Source organism: Sander vitreus, chromosome 9 (assembly GCF_031162955.1).
Source record: "Sander vitreus isolate 19-12246 chromosome 9, sanVit1, whole genome shotgun sequence".
In the NCBI taxonomy this organism is placed as follows: domain Eukaryota; kingdom Metazoa; phylum Chordata; class Actinopteri; order Perciformes; family Percidae; genus Sander; species Sander vitreus.
In genome coordinates, this window is record NC_135863.1 from 18,176,962 (window position 1) to 18,195,652 (window position 18,691).

The 18,691-nt window shown below is 39.1% G+C and overlaps 2 protein-coding genes across 2 annotated transcripts; both read right to left on the minus strand.

Annotated features, from left to right (window-relative positions):
• Nucleotides 1-218: 218 nt before the first annotated feature.
• On the minus strand, nt 219-7,070 carry hsh2d (hematopoietic SH2 domain containing). The gene is made up of 5 exons (XM_078259026.1): nt 6,943-7,070; nt 4,766-4,855; nt 4,513-4,678; nt 2,490-2,738; nt 219-1,417 (listed from the first exon to the last, which is right to left on the minus strand). Exons 1-5 carry the CDS (start codon nt 7,068-7,070, stop codon nt 977-979), a joined length of 1,074 nt encoding a protein of 357 aa, XP_078115152.1. The 3' UTR covers nt 219-976.
• Nucleotides 7,071-10,221: 3,151 nt separating this feature from the next.
• On the minus strand, nt 10,222-17,724 carry LOC144523464 (ras-related protein Rab-8A). The gene is made up of 8 exons (XM_078259027.1): nt 17,543-17,724; nt 16,966-17,026; nt 15,684-15,744; nt 13,761-13,838; nt 13,463-13,552; nt 13,248-13,313; nt 12,610-12,660; nt 10,222-12,477 (listed from the first exon to the last, which is right to left on the minus strand). The coding sequence occupies exons 1-8, from the start codon at nt 17,664-17,666 to the stop codon at nt 12,388-12,390; spliced, it is 621 nt and encodes a 206-aa protein (XP_078115153.1). The 5' UTR covers nt 17,667-17,724; the 3' UTR covers nt 10,222-12,387.
• Nucleotides 17,725-18,691: the final 967 nt, after the last annotated feature.

An 18,691-nucleotide genomic window follows, 5' to 3' on the forward strand; every position in this document is an offset into this window, starting at 1 on the left:
TTTGACTATCATACCTACCTACCACTGAGTGACATCACAGATGCCATAACATGCAAAGGTCAGAGTGAGAAGTGAAGCAGAGGAGGAAGAAGAAGTGGGGACATGAGGAACTGCATACATGTAGAGCAGAAACAGAACTAATGTACATTCCCAGTAAGGGTAAATAAAATGGTGTCGCTGGTTTGTCATAGTCAAAATTACAGCGTTGCAAACCAATACATATTAAAACAAATTTCAAAGGTGATTTATTAGCTAAGTCATGTAACAATATTTGATGCTTTGTACAGATATATTACCTAGTTACAGATAGAAATGTGAAATATTCTTGAGATCACACAGATGCTTCATAATAATAATAATAATAATAATAATAATAAGGGTCTGACAAAGCCATTTGCAGTAAAAATGAAATGTGTTTTGGTCCTTCCATGTCCAGACGCCATGTAAAGGTCAATTTTGTCTCACCTGTAAGTTTCTACCTGTGAAACGAGTTTGATCAGCTTCTGCATCCATCTTCCTTATCATGTTGCTGATAACAGACCCGCATCTGATGCTACAGTATGTCTACTGTATTCAAAGCAGCTGACATAAACCATGCCATTTCTCATTTACATACACTGCATCAGACTTCCTCCTGCTGCCGATTCATTTATTACATGGGCCAGGGAAGAGGCTTGTAATTAGCTTCAGCGAGATCCATACACTATATAGAGTACATTTGTTGCATTACTTCTCCTTATGTAACAATGTTTATCTGTATTGTCTCTGTTGAATAGCAAATAAATAAATAAAAGATGAAGCACTCAAAAGTCACTGGCAATAATTACAGTCACATGAGGACAGCGGTTAGAAGGGTGAAACGATGCACTATCAAACTTTTGTAACTTTGTCAATAATCAATGACTACTGCTCATTTATTCTCCACTTAGGGTTTGATCCATCTTTACATTCTTTTTTCTAAGGGAGCGGTTGTGTTTCAGTAGCCTGGAGCAAAAGGTGGAGGTGGAAGGTACTCGTCAGGTGCCCCTCCATCAGTCAGTGTCAGCTCAGTGCAAGTGTGGAGAAATGGTGGAGTGTTGAAGGTCTGCTGCCCTGTGATCTCGTGGTACTCATTCTCCGCCACATTTATCTCTGCGTACATATTCTCCTGCGATATGCTTCTCTTCTTTTGGAATTTCTTCTTGAGGTTCTTCAGGTTGGAAATGACTGACGGCTTTGCTTCCTGGTTCTTTACAGACTGGATGTTGGTGCTGCTTGGGTGTCCAGTGGCTGTAGGTGTTGGGGGGCTCTCAGGTGCAGAGACTGTTCTGATACAAGCCTGGTTCTGCTTCAGTGGAGGGACAGAGCTCCGATTAGGAACCTCCGGAGGCTGGTTGGATGGAGGGTTGTCGGCGGTGTATCTCTTTCTGGTCACAGGCTGGAGATTATAAACATTAAATGAACAGCATTGAAATTTGTTAGAAAATAAAAGCCTTACATTTTAATGTTAAAGCCGCATAAAACTTGATTTCAAATCTTAGGTATATCTCTGAAATTAGGTACTCATGACTAAATAAGCAACACTCAAAAATCTTTAGTTATTTTCAAAAAGTTTAACAGTCAAAAAATAAAACTTTTTTAATCAGATGTAATTGACAGTGGCCCGGCAATTTAAGGAAACAGCCCCCACAACTGCCATCACATTTTGATTTAAAGATTGCTAAATTCTGAATAGTTCACAAAGGTTATATAAAACTTTTTTTCCCCCTGCTGAGCCCACTTTAAACCTACATTGTGTAATTTTTTTATTTGATTCTTAGCAAACAGCCCTTTGTTCTTTCACAAATATGTGCTCATTCAAGTGTAATTACTTCCACCAACTAATCAAAGTATTCTCGTAAGCGTAGAATCTGCCATTCAGAATCATTCAGAATACATACGGGCATGTCGCTCAAATGACGACCGGCATGTCGCGCCTCCATCTTTAAAATACATTAGCCAAAGAGGGACATACCTCTGCATTTCGCCCTTTTACACTCAGTAGCACTGTGACGAATGCCAGGGGGAGATTACTCACCAGGGAGGCGAAAAAGAGAATAAAAACGACAACGCGACAGGCAAAGCAACAAGACCAAAGTTAATATTGGAGTGGCTAGAACAGCTGCGTGTAAACGATGGAGATACTAAGAGCTAATTTCGGGTTCAGCCACTGTAGCAGTTAAAACGCGATCGGAATGGGAGGTGCTAGAAAGTAATATTCAGTTGGTTGTCATATACAATTTCACCGCTAGATGGGAGAAATTCTTACACAATGTAGCTTTAAATAAGTGAAAAAGGCAACAACAGAAACACAGAAATCTCTCATGGGAAACAACCAAAACTGTTCAACGGTTGGGAGAAAATCATATGTTCATATAGGACTCCATCGCCAGCAGGATCATTTGGATAGATTTTATTTTAAGAACAGTTTTTGCACCAGACAATATTTAAAACAATAAGACCACCATTACCGTGGCTGGAAGAGGGGAAGTGACACGGTGAAATTCTTCTTCCAAACTTGGGTAAAGTTTGTTTGAAGACGGGACTGGAGAGTTCCTCAGGTTATTTGGTCGATAAGGAAGGGCAGGTGGGATATTCTCTTGTGATGTTTGGTGACTCGTGCTGGGATGCAGTGAGTTGTTTGGTAGCAAACTTGTGTTAGGGTTTAGATGTCTTTGGGTAAACAGCAGCTCTGCATAGTCAGTCTTGTCTTTCGAGGTCTTCAGCGAGATCAGACAGAGAGCGAGAAAAACAGAACAAGTTGTAATTGTTTTTGCATGGTGCACAGGTGGCAAGCAAATATCATGATAGTAATGGTGAGTTTTAACTATGAATGCACACTGTAAATTCCCAAATGCATATATGTAGTCCTGACGCTCTACAGAAATGTACACAGTTAAATTAAGTTAATTTCACATCATGCACTTAGTGAGCACAGTGAATACAATAACCTACAAACCACACAAATGTATAATGTATGGAACGACTGTTCAGTTAGGGCACATGTAGTCTTGCAATGCTAGACCTTCCTCCACAGCGCTGCGGAGAAGGGTCTGGCTAGTCCACACAGCAATCCAGGATGGGGGAAAATTTGTGCTCTGGTTTATTGGCATTTCTTTAAACCAATCACAATCATCTTGGGCTAAGCACCAAGCGGAGCCACGGTGCCGCTGCAAAATAGCCTCGGAAAGGAACTTGTTTTGGTGGAACATGTGTACGTTCAGAGGTTGTTTTCATAGGCGTCGATTTCGGTGGGGACGGTGAGTACGCGTACCTACCAGATTTCGTCATGAGTCATTTTGTACCCACCACTTTTTTTGAAAACCTCGAGCTCAATTTAGTTAAAAAAAAAGTCCATAACACATATAATTCTTGAGCGACAGATGCCAAAAAATCCACAACAATCTCTATCCCCACAGGGCAGACACAGACACACACACACACACACACACACACACACACACACACACACACACACACACACACACACACACACACAGCCGCTCTGCTGCTGCGCTGTCGGGACATTCTGCTTAACGTGAAAAAGCTTAAACAACGATCACCAAATTTCTCATGGCCATATCTTGTAATGAACACTGTCTGTCAAAAAAACTAAACCGAAATCCAACGATTATAGAAGTTATCTCACATTAGCGTTGTCTTCTTCGTTGGTGCCTATGGCGAGGAAAAAACTTGTACCTAAACAATGATCAATGATTACCAAATTTCTCTCTCATATTGCTCGTGATAACCACTGAAAACTGTCAAAAAATTGAACCAGAAATGTGGTGATGATTGATCGATGTTTAGGTACATTAAACCACGTTAAGCCTTTCCATGTTAGGACTTATAAAGCCCATGAGAACCGTGGGGAGTCAACCCACAGCCGCTCTGCTGAAAATGTAAAGCAGAAACGCTTAATGTCAGATAACGTCCATAATAATTGGAGTTTGGGTTAGATTTGTTTACAGTTTTCAGTGGTAATGAGGAGCAATATGAGAGGGAAATGTGGTAATCATTGATCATTGTTTACGTACATTAAACCACGTTTTTATTCATTAAGCTACAGGACAGCGTCTTTCAAAACATGACCTGCGCGAAAGAGAAAAAAATAAATTATGCGTCATTGTACCCAGCACTTCTGGAAATGTACTTCCGAATGCGTCTCTGTCCCCAGCACATTTCAAACCAAACTGACGCCCATGGTTGTTTTAGTCGTTCAACAGAAAACTCAGATTCAACAGGTAGTCTAGCTAGCTGTCTGGATTTACCCTGCAGAGATCTGAAGAGCAGTTAACCATAGTCCTCATAAATCAACCAGAGAAAATTACAACACAAAGAAAGCGGAAGGTAACAGACATCTGAAAACGGACATCCGAAAAGAGTGACATCCAGCAGAATTTCTGGCAGAACGAGAGCAATCCCGAAAGTGGAACGTCTTGGATATAGACTAGGGTACCTGTATTCATGCAGACTAATAAAACATTTCCTCACCTGTCCACAAGCGACAGTCAGCACCTCAGTGAAAGGCAAAATGGGAGTCCTATGGTGAAAGTCCACCAGGTCCTGCAGAAGCCGGTGGCGCCTGTTCTCCCCTACTATGACGTAATGGCCGTCCTCCAATGCATCGATCATGAAATGTCTGCAGCGGTCCTCAGCGCTGAGGGTCAAAGTGAGGGCTTTGAACCAACCAAGACTGTGAGTGTAAACTGTAAAATACAGCTCCTTTAATCCTTCAAACACTCACCGGTATGAGAGAGTGTAGCCAATCCGGCTCTCACTGACTCTGATGAGGAAGTAGCCAGGAGGCTTGGCCATCAGCAGTTCCTCTGCCGTCCTGCACAAATAATTAACATCCAAATTACCACAGACAAATATAACTCTCACACAAGCACTTTAATAATGATTAATAATTAATAATGATCTAACAATTTCATTGGGTGACGTGAACTGGAGCATGAGTCACAAGGAAATGTGTCATCTTAAAGGTCCCATGGCATGAAAATTTCACTTTATGAGGTTTTTTGGGTTTCTGGGTATCCTGCTCTGCCTTTGAGAAAATGATAGCTCAGATGGGCCGATCTGGAATCTGCTCCTTATGACGTCATAAGGGGAAAGGTTACCTCCCCTTTCTCTGCTTTGCCCGATCAGAGAATTTGGCCCACCCATGAGAAAGAGAGAGACATTATGGCTTGCAAACAAGCAAAGTGGCAGTTGGTCAAGGCCACACCCCCACCCTCCACCTTGCCCCCCCCCCCCCTCAATAGCATTTAAAGCTACAGACACAGAAATGGCACGTCCTAAGGAAAGCTCATTGTGGGACTGGCTCTAGTGGCTGTAATTCTGCACCAAGGCTGAATTTTGGGAAAGAGACTTCAGATACAGTATTAGGGGACCACTAAGGCCTATATAGAAGCATCCAAAAAGCAGCATGTAATAGGACCTTTAAGATGTGTAGTAAACAGCTTAGCATGACAGAACAAAACAAACAGACACATAACAAAATGTTCTTGTCATGCATGGACTTACTATTTAAATAGAATGTCAGGCAAGTAAACTGATGAAGTACACTATGCCTAATAGTAATCCACACATATCCATTATACAAAGTTGTTAATGTGTACACTGGGTGTGGAGGAATAATAAATAGGCTGCTTGATTATAAGGGGTAAAGTCTACCATGTAAGAGGCTACTAAACCAGGGGATCAATCTTTTCAGGCAGTGTCACCCAGGCTGTGGAATGCACTGCCGCTCTCTTTACGTTGTTTTTTTACGTTGTTGATTCTTTTAAAAAGCAGAATCAACAAGACTTGACTGGATTTTATGTACTTATGTTTTCCTTGTATTCTTGTCTTCTATTTCTAGTATTCCAATTTATTGTAAAGCCCATTGTAAACCAATGTGTTGTCCTCGTATTTAGTGGTGTAAGTGCCAGGGTGTGCCTGTGCCACCCAAAGAGGCAGCTGGCACACCCAAAAATCAAATGCAGAAGGAATTTTTAGTTATAGCCTTACTAAAACGTTTTGTTTGAAACTTAGGCTATTATGGTCTTATTATAATATTTGTTAATTTTAAAATTAATAAATTATTTTCTTAACCCAAAAGCCATCATGCAGAGCCTGCCTACCAATGATGTTGAGGGGGAGAAAAAGTCATGGAACACATAAAAAATCCACAGTGCCTAGACGCACCCCCTAATTTAGCCATACTCATTTCACAGCACAAACGGCCACTTGCTTAGCTCTGGGACTTACAGTAATCTAATGCGAAAATATTTAGACACCAAAAAGCATCAAATCACTTGCCAGCGTACAGTGGATCTACCGGTAGGCCTATATGTGGGGCTGTAATGTTAGAGATAATTAGACGTGGCACACTTGGTTTTTCCGATGCACACCCACAGTTTTTTTAACACTTAAAGGAGCAATTGCTTTATTGGGTTGAGAAAGTGGTGCCAAGAACTTCCTGAAATATTTGTATTACTTCCTGAAAATCCAACGTTTCGGGGATTTAACATCTTTATTTTCCCTGTTTAGACTGTGTTTAGATATGTTTGTATTTTTACTCATTACTCTTATATTGGGGCTGTATTTTATGTCTTAATGTTGTTGTAGTGAAGCACTTTGTAATGTCTGCTCTAGAAAGGAGGTACATAAATACAGTTTTACTTTTACTAACCTGACATTAATATTACACATAGCATACACAGCATTGTAAAAAAAAAACATGATGGATCCTAAAGACATATATATGACTATAGGCTACTAGAACAGTTTTAAACTTGAGCAATTCACTAAAAACAAACTGCATGCTGGAACACAGCACCGATATCTTCATTGTGTACGATTTTCAGAACATGACTTCCCACATTCCTCACTGTCTGCTATCCACTGCTACAGATGACGGACAGGGATAGAACTTACTTCCTGGAAATGATCCCATGAAACCATTCAGGGACGATCCCGTTCCTGATCACACGCTGGAGCTGGGACTCTGTGAACCAGATGAAAGCATCACGCTGTCCTTGTGACGACTGACTCCACTCCATCATCCTGAGAAATGGCTCATTTAATCCTCTGTTGGGTCTGTTGGAAAATTGAAATTGAAAAAACAAAGACCTGTAAATAATTTACAGCTCACTGAGTCTATACATACATTTCTTGTACAATGTACATAGAGTACATACAACAGAAATCACATACAGTATGGGATAACAAGCAGATTATGCATTCAAATGCCAATTATTTGATCATCTTTTCCCCTTTACCATGTATATTGTTCCTCTTTCAATTATAAATAAGGTCAATGAACACAATCTATGGTGTGTACTGTAAACATTGCTCAGTTTGACTTTTACATAAAGAGAAACCCCATAAAACATTCTTTAATTGTGTTTTTAACATGTTTGAAGACGATTTACAATACATAGACAGAACTGTAGGCTACTGTACACTGTGTAGTACTATACTGTATACTATTTGCATCCGTTTTACTCGTAATACGGTTTACTTATTGAACAAGCCAGACCTACTTTGATTTGGTTTATTCAATACATCTTACATTTGTAGTTTGAACATTAATATTTTGTTTTAAATGACACTGCTTTAGTAAATAAAATTGAGAGATTTCTAAATTCAACAAGGCTCACAGCAAAGGTTACTCACCTTGTCTGGCAGCTCCGTGGTAAAAATGACGCAGCAGATCTCACTCACCTGACTATACCTGTCTGTTTCGGGGCGGAGGCAAAACTCACACCTCTATGAGTAGCTCTTGAACAGTCCCATGTGGATAGGACACTACATAATGTAGCCAAAGATCAGTAAAAGCTTATCTGGAAGTGTGACAGTGTATTCGGATTATATTAGGAATGTATAGCCACGGATATCATAAAGCCACGTGTGTGAAATAAAATGAAGTTAAAGTGAACGTTTCGATCTATCAGAGAGTAACCAGCTCAGATGAAACGAGAGGCTTCAGTCCTGCCCTCTTCAGCCGTTGCAAAACGTTATTATAATATTATAATGCGGAAAGTAGCTAAGAGAAATTATTGAGGTTCTCAACCTCTGTGCTGCAAATACACTTTTTTATTTTATTGTTGTCGAAATACAGTAGTGCACACAACACTATGGACAGCTGTACAATTTACCGCAATCGAACGTGTTCAGGGACATTTCAGTGAAGCGTCTTTTTACATAAGCAATATTTGTGGGTTTTTAAAGAAAACTAGAAAGTTGCTGCTCAGCTGATGATTTAATAATAATATGCTAATGTTGGACAAATGTGTGCATGTGCAAGGGATTCTCCGACTTCCATCTACTGTTCTAGAAGTAGAGGAAGCAGGAACTATGAATTGTATAATATATTTACAATAGGCCCACAGTTCACGGTCTTTGGTGTATGAACCGATTCAATGAAAATAAGGCTGACGCGCAGCTTCAGGGACAGTTAAATAACCAATCTGGGAAGTTTTCCTTCCATTATGATGATTGTTTATATGAAAACAAAAAAACGTAATAAAGGTCAAAGTCTTACTGCCTGTACTTGATCCTGCTGCCTGGCGGTGTACAAAGCGGAAGTGATACGCTTGCTCAGGGGCCCCTTATTCTCCATTTACAAACTCCACGACCTTCTCCATCACATGGCAACTATTTTCAAACTGTGTGAGTCCTGTTAAAAAGTGCCTGTGAAGATGCAAACAGTTTTATGAAATTACTTTTTTATATTCCATCTGCTCGAGCAAACAATTCATTTTTCTCTGCCTTCAAGCATACCATGTAGCCTTTTGATTCATTTGTTCATCGTATTAGGAACAGAAAAAAACTGCATATTGGCAGTGTGCTGTAGCTGGCTGGTTGGGTCTGGTGATTGGAACACTTCAAGTAAGCAGCTCGGACTGTGAACACACCTTTACTCCAGCTGTGAGGTTGAAAAGGGAGTGTGTGAGGAGAATATGTTTAGTTAGAAGACATGACATGGCCCCTGAGCAGTCACCATCAACATGCCCACTGCTCCCGAATCCCCTACTTCTTCCGAGTATGGAGATGTGGCCACCTATACATCACCCAGCAGGTTCAGAGGAAGCTTCTTTCCTGCGGCTGTCACCCTACTGAACTCTTGCTCTGCATCTCGGTGACAATTTACCTACTAAGCCCCCCCGGACAATTTGCACTACCCTATCCCACCCATACTGTTCTATTTATTTATTTACAGATGTACATACTGTAATTACACCTATACATAGCCATATTCTACTGCTCTTCATACTATTCATCCTGCACATACTTATTACTACTCTTATGTTACCACACTGTACATAGCTGTCTATATGGTTCATTCAGTATATCCATATTTATTCTGTTTTTCTTATTATATATTCTGTTAATACACTGCATATATCTATATTATTCTTACTACTAGTATAATGTCACTGCTACTACATTGCACATATATGTACATGTTGTTCATACATTGTTCATATTACATAGTTATATTTATTGTGCTCTTATAACACTGCAATCTATTTCTTGTCCTGCCTATGCACCACCTGTCTATACTTGTATTTCACATTGCACTTTTCTGCTTTTTTCTTTTGCACTTCTGGTTGGACGCAAACTGCATTTCGCTGTCTTTGTACTTGTACTCTGCACAATGACAATAAAGTTGAATCTAATCTAAAGCGTACCTGGCAATGCTCCATACTGTTTGCACCACTTTTGAGCCAAATATTGAAAATTAGCATATGAACAGAGCAAAAATAATAAAGGTGCAGTGCTGCACATAGTAGCAGATTCATTTGCAACAGAAAACGGCAGGCTATGGAGGACCAAACATGGGACCTTAGGAAATATAATTTTGTAAATAACGTTCTTATGAAATGAAATATAAATTAAGTAAACATAAACAAAAAATTGTAATTAAAAAAGTAATTAACAATAACCTTTTCATGAATACATTTTTTTTCCATAATGGGACAGCCTGATTTCATTGACCAAACCCTTGGGAGTCAACCGAATCATGACCAATCTGTTACAGCACACCTAACTAATTCTCAGTGTTGTTTTGGTTATGAAGTGTCTCCACTTCAAGTCAAATTCAAATATCAAACCTAAACAAAACAGGCAACGTAACCTTGTTCATATTGTTTTACATATCTACATGAATTTCCAAAAATAAAAAAGGTGAAAATATAATCAGTTGCCACATTTTTTTTTTTTTTTAAGAATCTCATTTTTAATAAATCATCAAAACACATATCTACAAAATGTGTAGATCAATAAGATTCATGAACCTTCAGTACAATCACTGTAGATCTTATTTACAATTGCTGACTTGTTTAATTGACTCCCCATGAAATCCATCAATAATCAGCGATGAAATCCAAATTTAGTTGGGGAATGCTGAAGATATGCTAACATAGACCTGACAAATGTATAGTTGGCGAGAATTACAGAGGACTCCAATCAAAAGAAGAACCAAGCTCATTTTACAGAATAAATTTAAGGCAAATTTAAGCCATGAATTGACCTAATCTTTGAGAGCCAGTTATACCAAAATTGTGCCTAAAGTCCAACCATGTTAAAGACAATGATTTAAATCCACAGGTTAAACCCTACACAGATACATATTCAATGACTCTTCAGCACTGCTAGAAATGATTTGCTCTCACTGTAAAACGTACTTTTCATCAGCTTTCAATTAATTTCCTATTCTTAGGGCTGAACAGCTCAACCGGGCATTTGGAGTGACAGCAGAAAACGGCAAGCATCCTTTGCACATTTCTGTGATGTCTGGAGAGGGGAGGGAACGAGAGAGAGACGAGGTGGGTGAGGGGTGTGTGCATCTGGGGTTCCCAAAAGCATCATTGGAGAAGCAATAAATGCATAAAAAGCTGGAAAAAGGTAAATATCAATTAATAGGAATGTTGCAATGGGGGAAAACATTTCTAAATCAAAGGCCTTCTGTATATTTTCACTATACCAACTTAAAAGACGAGGTTTCAGTGCTCAGATGTTTTTCGGAAGCCCAGAGAGGGTACATGGAAAACTTGCGCATGAATATTCTTTGCTTTCAGTTTAGACTTGCAACGAGCACAGCCAACAAATGTTAAGAACGTTTTTTTACAGAAAGAACAAAAGGAAAAGTGCATAATAATCAATAAGAACATAAAAAGGGCACTTGGTCATTTTGGTGCTATGTTTTGTTTCACTCCATAAATACTGCTACAGCACAGCCCCTATCCCAAGGCCCAGAAAACAGTTGTGTACATGTTCCCCGATTGGAGAGGAAGAAGTATGAATGCATAAAACAATGATTTCATCATTGCTGCGATTCCTTCTGTGCCACTGCTGTGTAACTGTATGCATCCAGGTGTTAGAGTTAGGTATTGCTAGTCCACCAGTTGAAGTGCATCAACTAAACATCTACCTCACACCAATCACATATTATCTCATCCATAGAATTTGCAATACCTGAAATGACGAGGCAAGCAACTACAAAAGGAATCGGTGTGCCCTTCAAACAAGCATACTTAACCCAGTCTTACTGCAACCATGTAAAATACTTAAGATGGGCTAAATCTGGGACCCACATACACATTACATTGCACATTAAAGAGGAATGTTTCAGCCTAAGAAATCAACAGAAAGACACGAGTAGTAAAGGTGGACAGAGGACATGTAAAGCCCAAAGTTGATATGAGTAAAATGCGCTGGCACTACCGTTTCATATGGTGAATCATAATCAGCGATATACATTTACATGTGGCGTTTACCTTATGTGGATATACAAAAGTCTGGGCCACCCAGTCAGTACACAAATGTGGTATAATAGTTTGAATTGTACTCTTTTCACCTTGGATACATACATCGCATTATTCGACAGATGAGTATATTCAAAATTAGGAAGCCCATTGAACTAGTAAGCCTTTTCTGGAAGTATAATTTGGGCTACTTTTAGTGATAAGGATCGAATATATAAAACACCAAGTGACACTGACAAGAGGCGGTAAAAAAATCTTGGAATGAGACATTATTGTGAGAAGTAAAGGTTTGATCGTTTCTAGTATCTCACAAGGAGGCCGTCTTTAAAAGTCAATAAAATCTAAGGAATCAAGTTGGCGCTGTCAATCTAATGAGCAACCGTAACAAGAGAAACCAGACTTAGCATCTAACAGAGGCCACAGTAGTTAGATTCACAGCTGTCGAGGGAACCGAGAGAGCGAAAAACTTCTGTTTTTCCTTATAGAGAGAAAGAAAAGGAGGAAGACAGGTGAAGAAAAATAAAAGAAGAGATGCGAGTGTGCTCTGTCCAGTTCTGTCCAGTGGGGGGACACAGTTAAGGCGATGGTGGATGCCGACACTCCCGTCTCCTCACAGGAGCGTGCAGCGGAAGAAACTGCTCTTCTTGGGTTGTTCTGTAATCTTTACTCCTTGACTGCTGCCCTGCGGGTTGTTGCCCTCCTAAAATACACACAGATGAGAAAGCACCGTCAAATATGAGAACAGCAACAACACCAGTACATGGGACAACACAGACACCACACACGGTGACAGCTTTATAACAATAACGTTTCCACTCATCTTCATTCTTACCAGCTTCTTGTCCATTTTTGCTTTGATGTCTCTGGCAAGGGTTAAAAAGGCCTGCAGACAAAAACAGGTTAAACAAATGAAATCATTTTTATTTTATTTAATTAAACCACAGTAGTGGCAGTTCTCTGGGTGGGACCAATGGTTGTGGACAAGGAAGATTGTGTATTTAAATTAATTCAACAAAATCAGAAGTAGTTTGACTGATTCTTAGTCATCAATTATTGTATATAAGATATGTACACAATCCGTGGGTTTGCACTGAAAAAGTGGTTACAATGTAATTATGCCTGTAATGTAATGGTTTAAGATGATTATTGTCTTTTGTGTTATATGTGGACTGGCTGGTTAGCTGGTTATAGTTCAGCTAATGGGGATCCTATCATAACGAAATAGATTTTTCCACTCTGACAGTGTATTAAGGTTTCCTACTTTATTCTGGTGATATGGTCTACACACCACTATGCACTCTATACATGTCAATTTGTCATTAATAGATAAATATGGATCTAATCCGTTCTGTGCAGGGAATTACTCAAACACTATGACAAGGCCATAGACAACAATGACCAAAGGCCCAACTCTTGGTAACAATACTTTCAGCTGTGAATGAATAATCAAAAGGGAAAGTGTGAACTCACATTCTCGACGTTGATGTTTGCCTTTGCACTGGTCTCCATGAACTTGATACCATACTCCAGCGCCAGCTGACAGCAGGCAGAAAAGAGACAGAAATGTGTCAGTACTCTGCCACGATGAGCCAACATCATCAATATGTACCCCATGAGAACACAGTTTAAGTGTACTTTTTTAATGAAGTTCTCAGTGCATTCATTTGCCAACTTTATCATCCCACCTTCTCTCCTCTTTCTTTGGACACCTGTCGCTTGTCATTGACATCACATTTGTTCCCAAGGACCATCCTTTCCACATCTGCTGAGGCATGCTGTAGAAGACAGAGCGGCATAGTGAACCGACAGGAAATGATAAGTAATAGAATGTAATAGATGCATGCATGTGCTCTTTAGCTCTTTTTGTAAAAATCAAATAAAACACACTCAGCCATGCACACAGAACAGATGGCTATCACTATCTGTACATATAGAAGTGGGCAAACACACACATAGTCACATCCACCAACGTAAAACATTTACCTCTTCTATATTCCGTATCCAGTTCTTGATGTTGTCAAAGGACTTCTCATTGGTAATGTCATAGACTAACATGATGCCCTGAAGAGTTCATAGAGGAAAAGACATAAAACAATGGCGCAGTCAGTCAACATGAAATCATTCCTTACCAATTGTCATTAGTCCATAGGGAGAGACTTGGAAATTAAGTGTCTAAAATGTGATTTTCTGCTGTCAATGTCAACCCTTATTAGTAATGGTGGGTCACGTTTTTGCAGCCTCAAGTAAAAGCATGGCACTTGAATACCAAAGGCAACTAGGATCAATTAGCTTCCGAAAGTAGAATATGCAAAGTCATCCAGTTAAACTTGAACCAAAGGAGATTCTAACAAAAATACCATTTCAATGCACAGAGCGACCTCTGATTTCCCAGGTGTGTACAAAATGAACAACAATACTAACAATGCTGGGTGTGGTTCTGGTGAAGGTTGATGCTGCAGAGCTCACACCAGAGGCCCGTTTCAGGAAGGAGGTTTAACAAATTCTGAGTCTAACCCTGAACTCTGAGTTCATTTACCCTGAGATGGGAAACTCTTTTTAGTCCGAGTTTTCGGTTCCAGAACAGCTGATTTGAGCTGGTTCAATCCACTAAGTGTAGGTTCACTCAGAGTTAAGCGCGTGCACCACCACTATAAAAAGGCAGCATGAACTGAGCCATGATACTACAATTCACCATGGCAACAACCACAAACAGGTCAGTGGAAATACTCATGCACACATACAGCGAGTTTGAACATATATTTTGTTAAAAAAGCAACACAGTGGCTGCTGCAAAAGAGAGAGAATTTGCGTGGGAGAAAAATGCTGCTAGAGTAAATGCGTACGTTCCAATATAGTGTATTAATTTCATATTTAATCACAAGTATAGCCTAATATTACTGGTGAAATGGTATTGAATCTATAATCTATCATCATCATCATTTAGATGCAATCCTGCGGACGAAAAAAAGTCCTAGGCCTACTTAATCCCATTCTGAGGCTGCAGCACCATCATTAACAGAATTATAATTGATATCTTTTATTTCAAAGGGTTTACATCATTCACCTGCAATCCTGTGAACCTCCTTTTTAATGGCTCTTACTGGTTTTTGTCCAGGGAACACTACAAAAACGTTTAAAACACGTTTTGGAGCGAGTCACATTCTTCTGCGGCCCTGCATTCAGTGGCTTTACTAATATGCTCCGCATCATCAATGTTATAAAGATAACTGCTGTTTGCAAAAAAACGTAATGTGACACAAATAATCTGCTGGGATGTAGAGCATGCCCACGATGGGTGACGTTAGTGATATGAGGACAGATAAGGTTATACAAGCCTAAATATCTGATGGACTGTGAAGAAAAATGATACCGCTCAAATAGGTAATTATCTGGAAATGAAAATGCATCTAGAGTCGGGGCCTCAATATCATCTCCCGACGTGTTTAACACTCTGCGAAGTAATACAGCTTCTTCATCAACGGGATCGTCGACACAAGGAAATGCCATGTTTTGAGAAAAAAAAAAAAACACATTTATTTTTTATTCATGCAGATAAACTGCGCTAAAATGCGCCTGATACAGACTGAATGAAGAACTGAATGCGCGCTGTGTCAGAGGGAGGAGACTGAGAGAAACTCGAGGTTTATTGAAGAAAACCTGCTCCTGACCAGGTTAGGTTCACAGGGTCTGAGGTTAAGTTACCTCTCTTTCTGAAACAGGCTGGAGTTACCCCTCTCTCTCAGGTTTGATTAACCTCCCTTTCTGAAACAGAAAACCCAGTTTCCCTCACCTTAGGGTTAACAAACTCAGAGTTTTCACTAACCCTGCTTTCTGAAACGGGCCTCTGAGATAACCAGAGATAAGCCATACTACTGTATAAGTTGTTAAGATGACAACGCAACTTACCATGGCTCCTCTGTAGTAGGCTGTCGTGATGGTCCTGAACCTCTCCTGTCCTGCCGTATCCCTACATAGAAAACACATTGTTTTTCAAACTTATGTTGCAGAACCTAGCTAGATTAAGCTAGCACGATTTGCATCTGTGCATTAAGCAAAGAGCCTGGAAGCAAGGGGAAACAGATAACCTCTGTGTAAAAGAAAATACATAATCAACTGCGTAACCGTCTTATTTTCGTGTTGTGTGTTATCATACTCAACTAGTTACCATGACATCAAAGAGTCAGCTAGATTTTGTTGAAACTAGCAAAATCAGCAACTTTCAGTACACTAAGTGTTATGTACCCATTACGTCTAGGGGTGATACTAAGAACAGGACTTATGAGATGTAACCACAGGGGACATCTGTTGTTGGTCATGACGCTCCAATGCTAACTGCTCTTTAAATCTATTTTTTTCTTTCTACATGTATTAAAGACATAGGCCTACAGAGTGCATATATGTTAGCTTTAGATTGCTAGAATACACATTGGACAGCACTATATTAGACGTTTTCTTCCTGGTTCCAGTCTTTGGGCAAGAGTGAAAATACCCCAAGCTACCGCTGTATTAAAAGCACAGAAATAAAGCAGATGTTGATCTTCTCATCTCAGCTTTGGTAAGACTAAGCAAATCCCCCCCAAATATTCCTTTGACATACCAGTATTTGCTGAGGATATATTGGTACAAATGTTGTTTCATCAGTAATCTGTGTACACAGTTATCTAAACTTTTTTAATTTACCAAGAGCTGGTATTTATTCTCAATCAAATACAGGGAAAATCATGAAGTCAATAGCATTGTCAAGAGAGAACACAAAAGTGGTACAAAGTTTCATAGACAGGAAACCTGTGTTGTTTCTTGTTTAATGAGAGCGTGATACAGATTATAATACTGGAGATAACAGAACGAGATATCAATAAAGGTTATAGTTATTTGTCATGAATATCGTACATTTACTAATTTACCTTAAATGCCAATTTATGTTGTGCTCCCATAAAGAAACTCAGTTGTCAGTTTATTAGATACACAAAGCTAAAACTAGCATAGTCTTAAACAACCAGTTTGCAATAATCCATATTGCCATTTATTATTGAAGGACTATATATATATATATATATATATATATTAGACTTAATCAATTTAGTTAGATGTACCTAATAAACTGGCAACTTAGTGCAATTATCATCCATCATGAATCTTTCTTCTCCACATAAAGGGTCAAGCATTTTATGTAGTGTGACTATCTTACCATATCTGTAGCTTGATCTTCTTTCCATCTAATTCTATTGTTCTGATCTTGAAATCAATACCTGAGGAAAAACAAAAGTCACATGATTCAATTTAAGCACATCTGTCATCTGGCGCCGAAATTGAGCGAGTATCCCATTGACAGTAGCATTAGCTAATGTTTGATTTTAGAAGCATAGTGGTTGACGAGTTCATTTATATTTCCTGTAACGTTGGCTACGAGAGTGCGAAGTACAGACAGCTGGTTATATGAAAAATGACACTGCCAACTAGCTCACTGACAGCTTTGTAGCTTGTTAGTTCAGCTTACCATAGTTATATATTTGCTGTTAACGTTACAGCTTTGGTGTTACAGTTCATACATACAGGGGCTTTCCCAGTATATCAACCAGTTAAAATATAATTGTCAGTTCTGGAAAAGCCCCTCTAACAAACCGGCAGGGCAGCTTCCTGACTAGCTAGCCACTACAAGATGAATGCTAGCCAGAAAAGTTAGCAAAAAAATTAGCATGACGGGATGGGCTGCTCCTGTACCACTTTTCGGCAGAGACAATAATTATAATACGACTTTTACCCACCTATAGTGGAGATAAACGTTGAGTTGAAGGCATCTTCTGAAAATCTGAATAGCACACAGGTCTTTCCGACGCCTGAATCGCCGATTAAAAGTAGTTTAAACAAGTAATCGTAAGTCTTCGCCATGTTATTAGCTAGCTCACTAATGCGGATATCCCGCCCGTTATAGAGACAGAGACGTCACTGCTTGTGAGCAGACTTTTGGTCAAATCAACTGTCACTCTTCTCTGTCGTCGTGGCTCCGGAAGTCCGTCGCTATCCCGTTGGGTTCGCTCGTTTTGATATCTATGGTCACCCGGACAGAAATGTTTTAATAATAAGTGAATACCCTCACTATATATATATATATATATATATATATATATATATACATATATATATATATATATATATATATATAATGTAATGTAATCTTCTCTAATTGGCCAATATGGCGTCGATGTTGTATTAAGACATACTATTCCATCTTATCTGAGACACTTACTGTTTTATCATCAATTAACAGGCTGACCACTAAATTATTAGACAGGTCGGGTACAGATATATTAAAAGCCTAAAGACTAAAGTCTCTTTAGGAAAAGTTTTTTCGTAAAGATAAAACTTTAGGAAAAAGTTTATAGTGCAAGGATAAAATAGTACTTTATCCTTATAGTGCAATGATTTAAAGTAGACTTTATCCTTGCACTATTGGACTTATTTGCACTACCACCATGACACACACGCTCATAGAGCAACTTACCATGCATACTGAATCACAGGGTCAGCCCTGTCACTGCAAGCGTCTCATGTTTATACATCCCTTAGTACATTCATGTGGATTTTTTTTTAATTTAGTATCTTTTCTTGTCCATATTATTCATGTGGATTTGTTATTTTATCATGTTTATGATGTATGTGTATGTTGTGTGTGATGTCTTTAAGCTTGAATTTCCCCTTAGGGATCAGTAAAGTATGTATCTATCTATCTATCTATCTATCTATCTATCTATCTATCTATCTATCTATCTATCTATCTATCTATCCATCCATCCATCCATCCATCCATCCATCCATCAGTTTTTCTATGTCCGCACCGCATTTTTGAAAAACAGCTACATGTGTCAGTGTAGCTATGTTTGACTCTTTATTTGTACTGTTTGCAAAAGTAATTA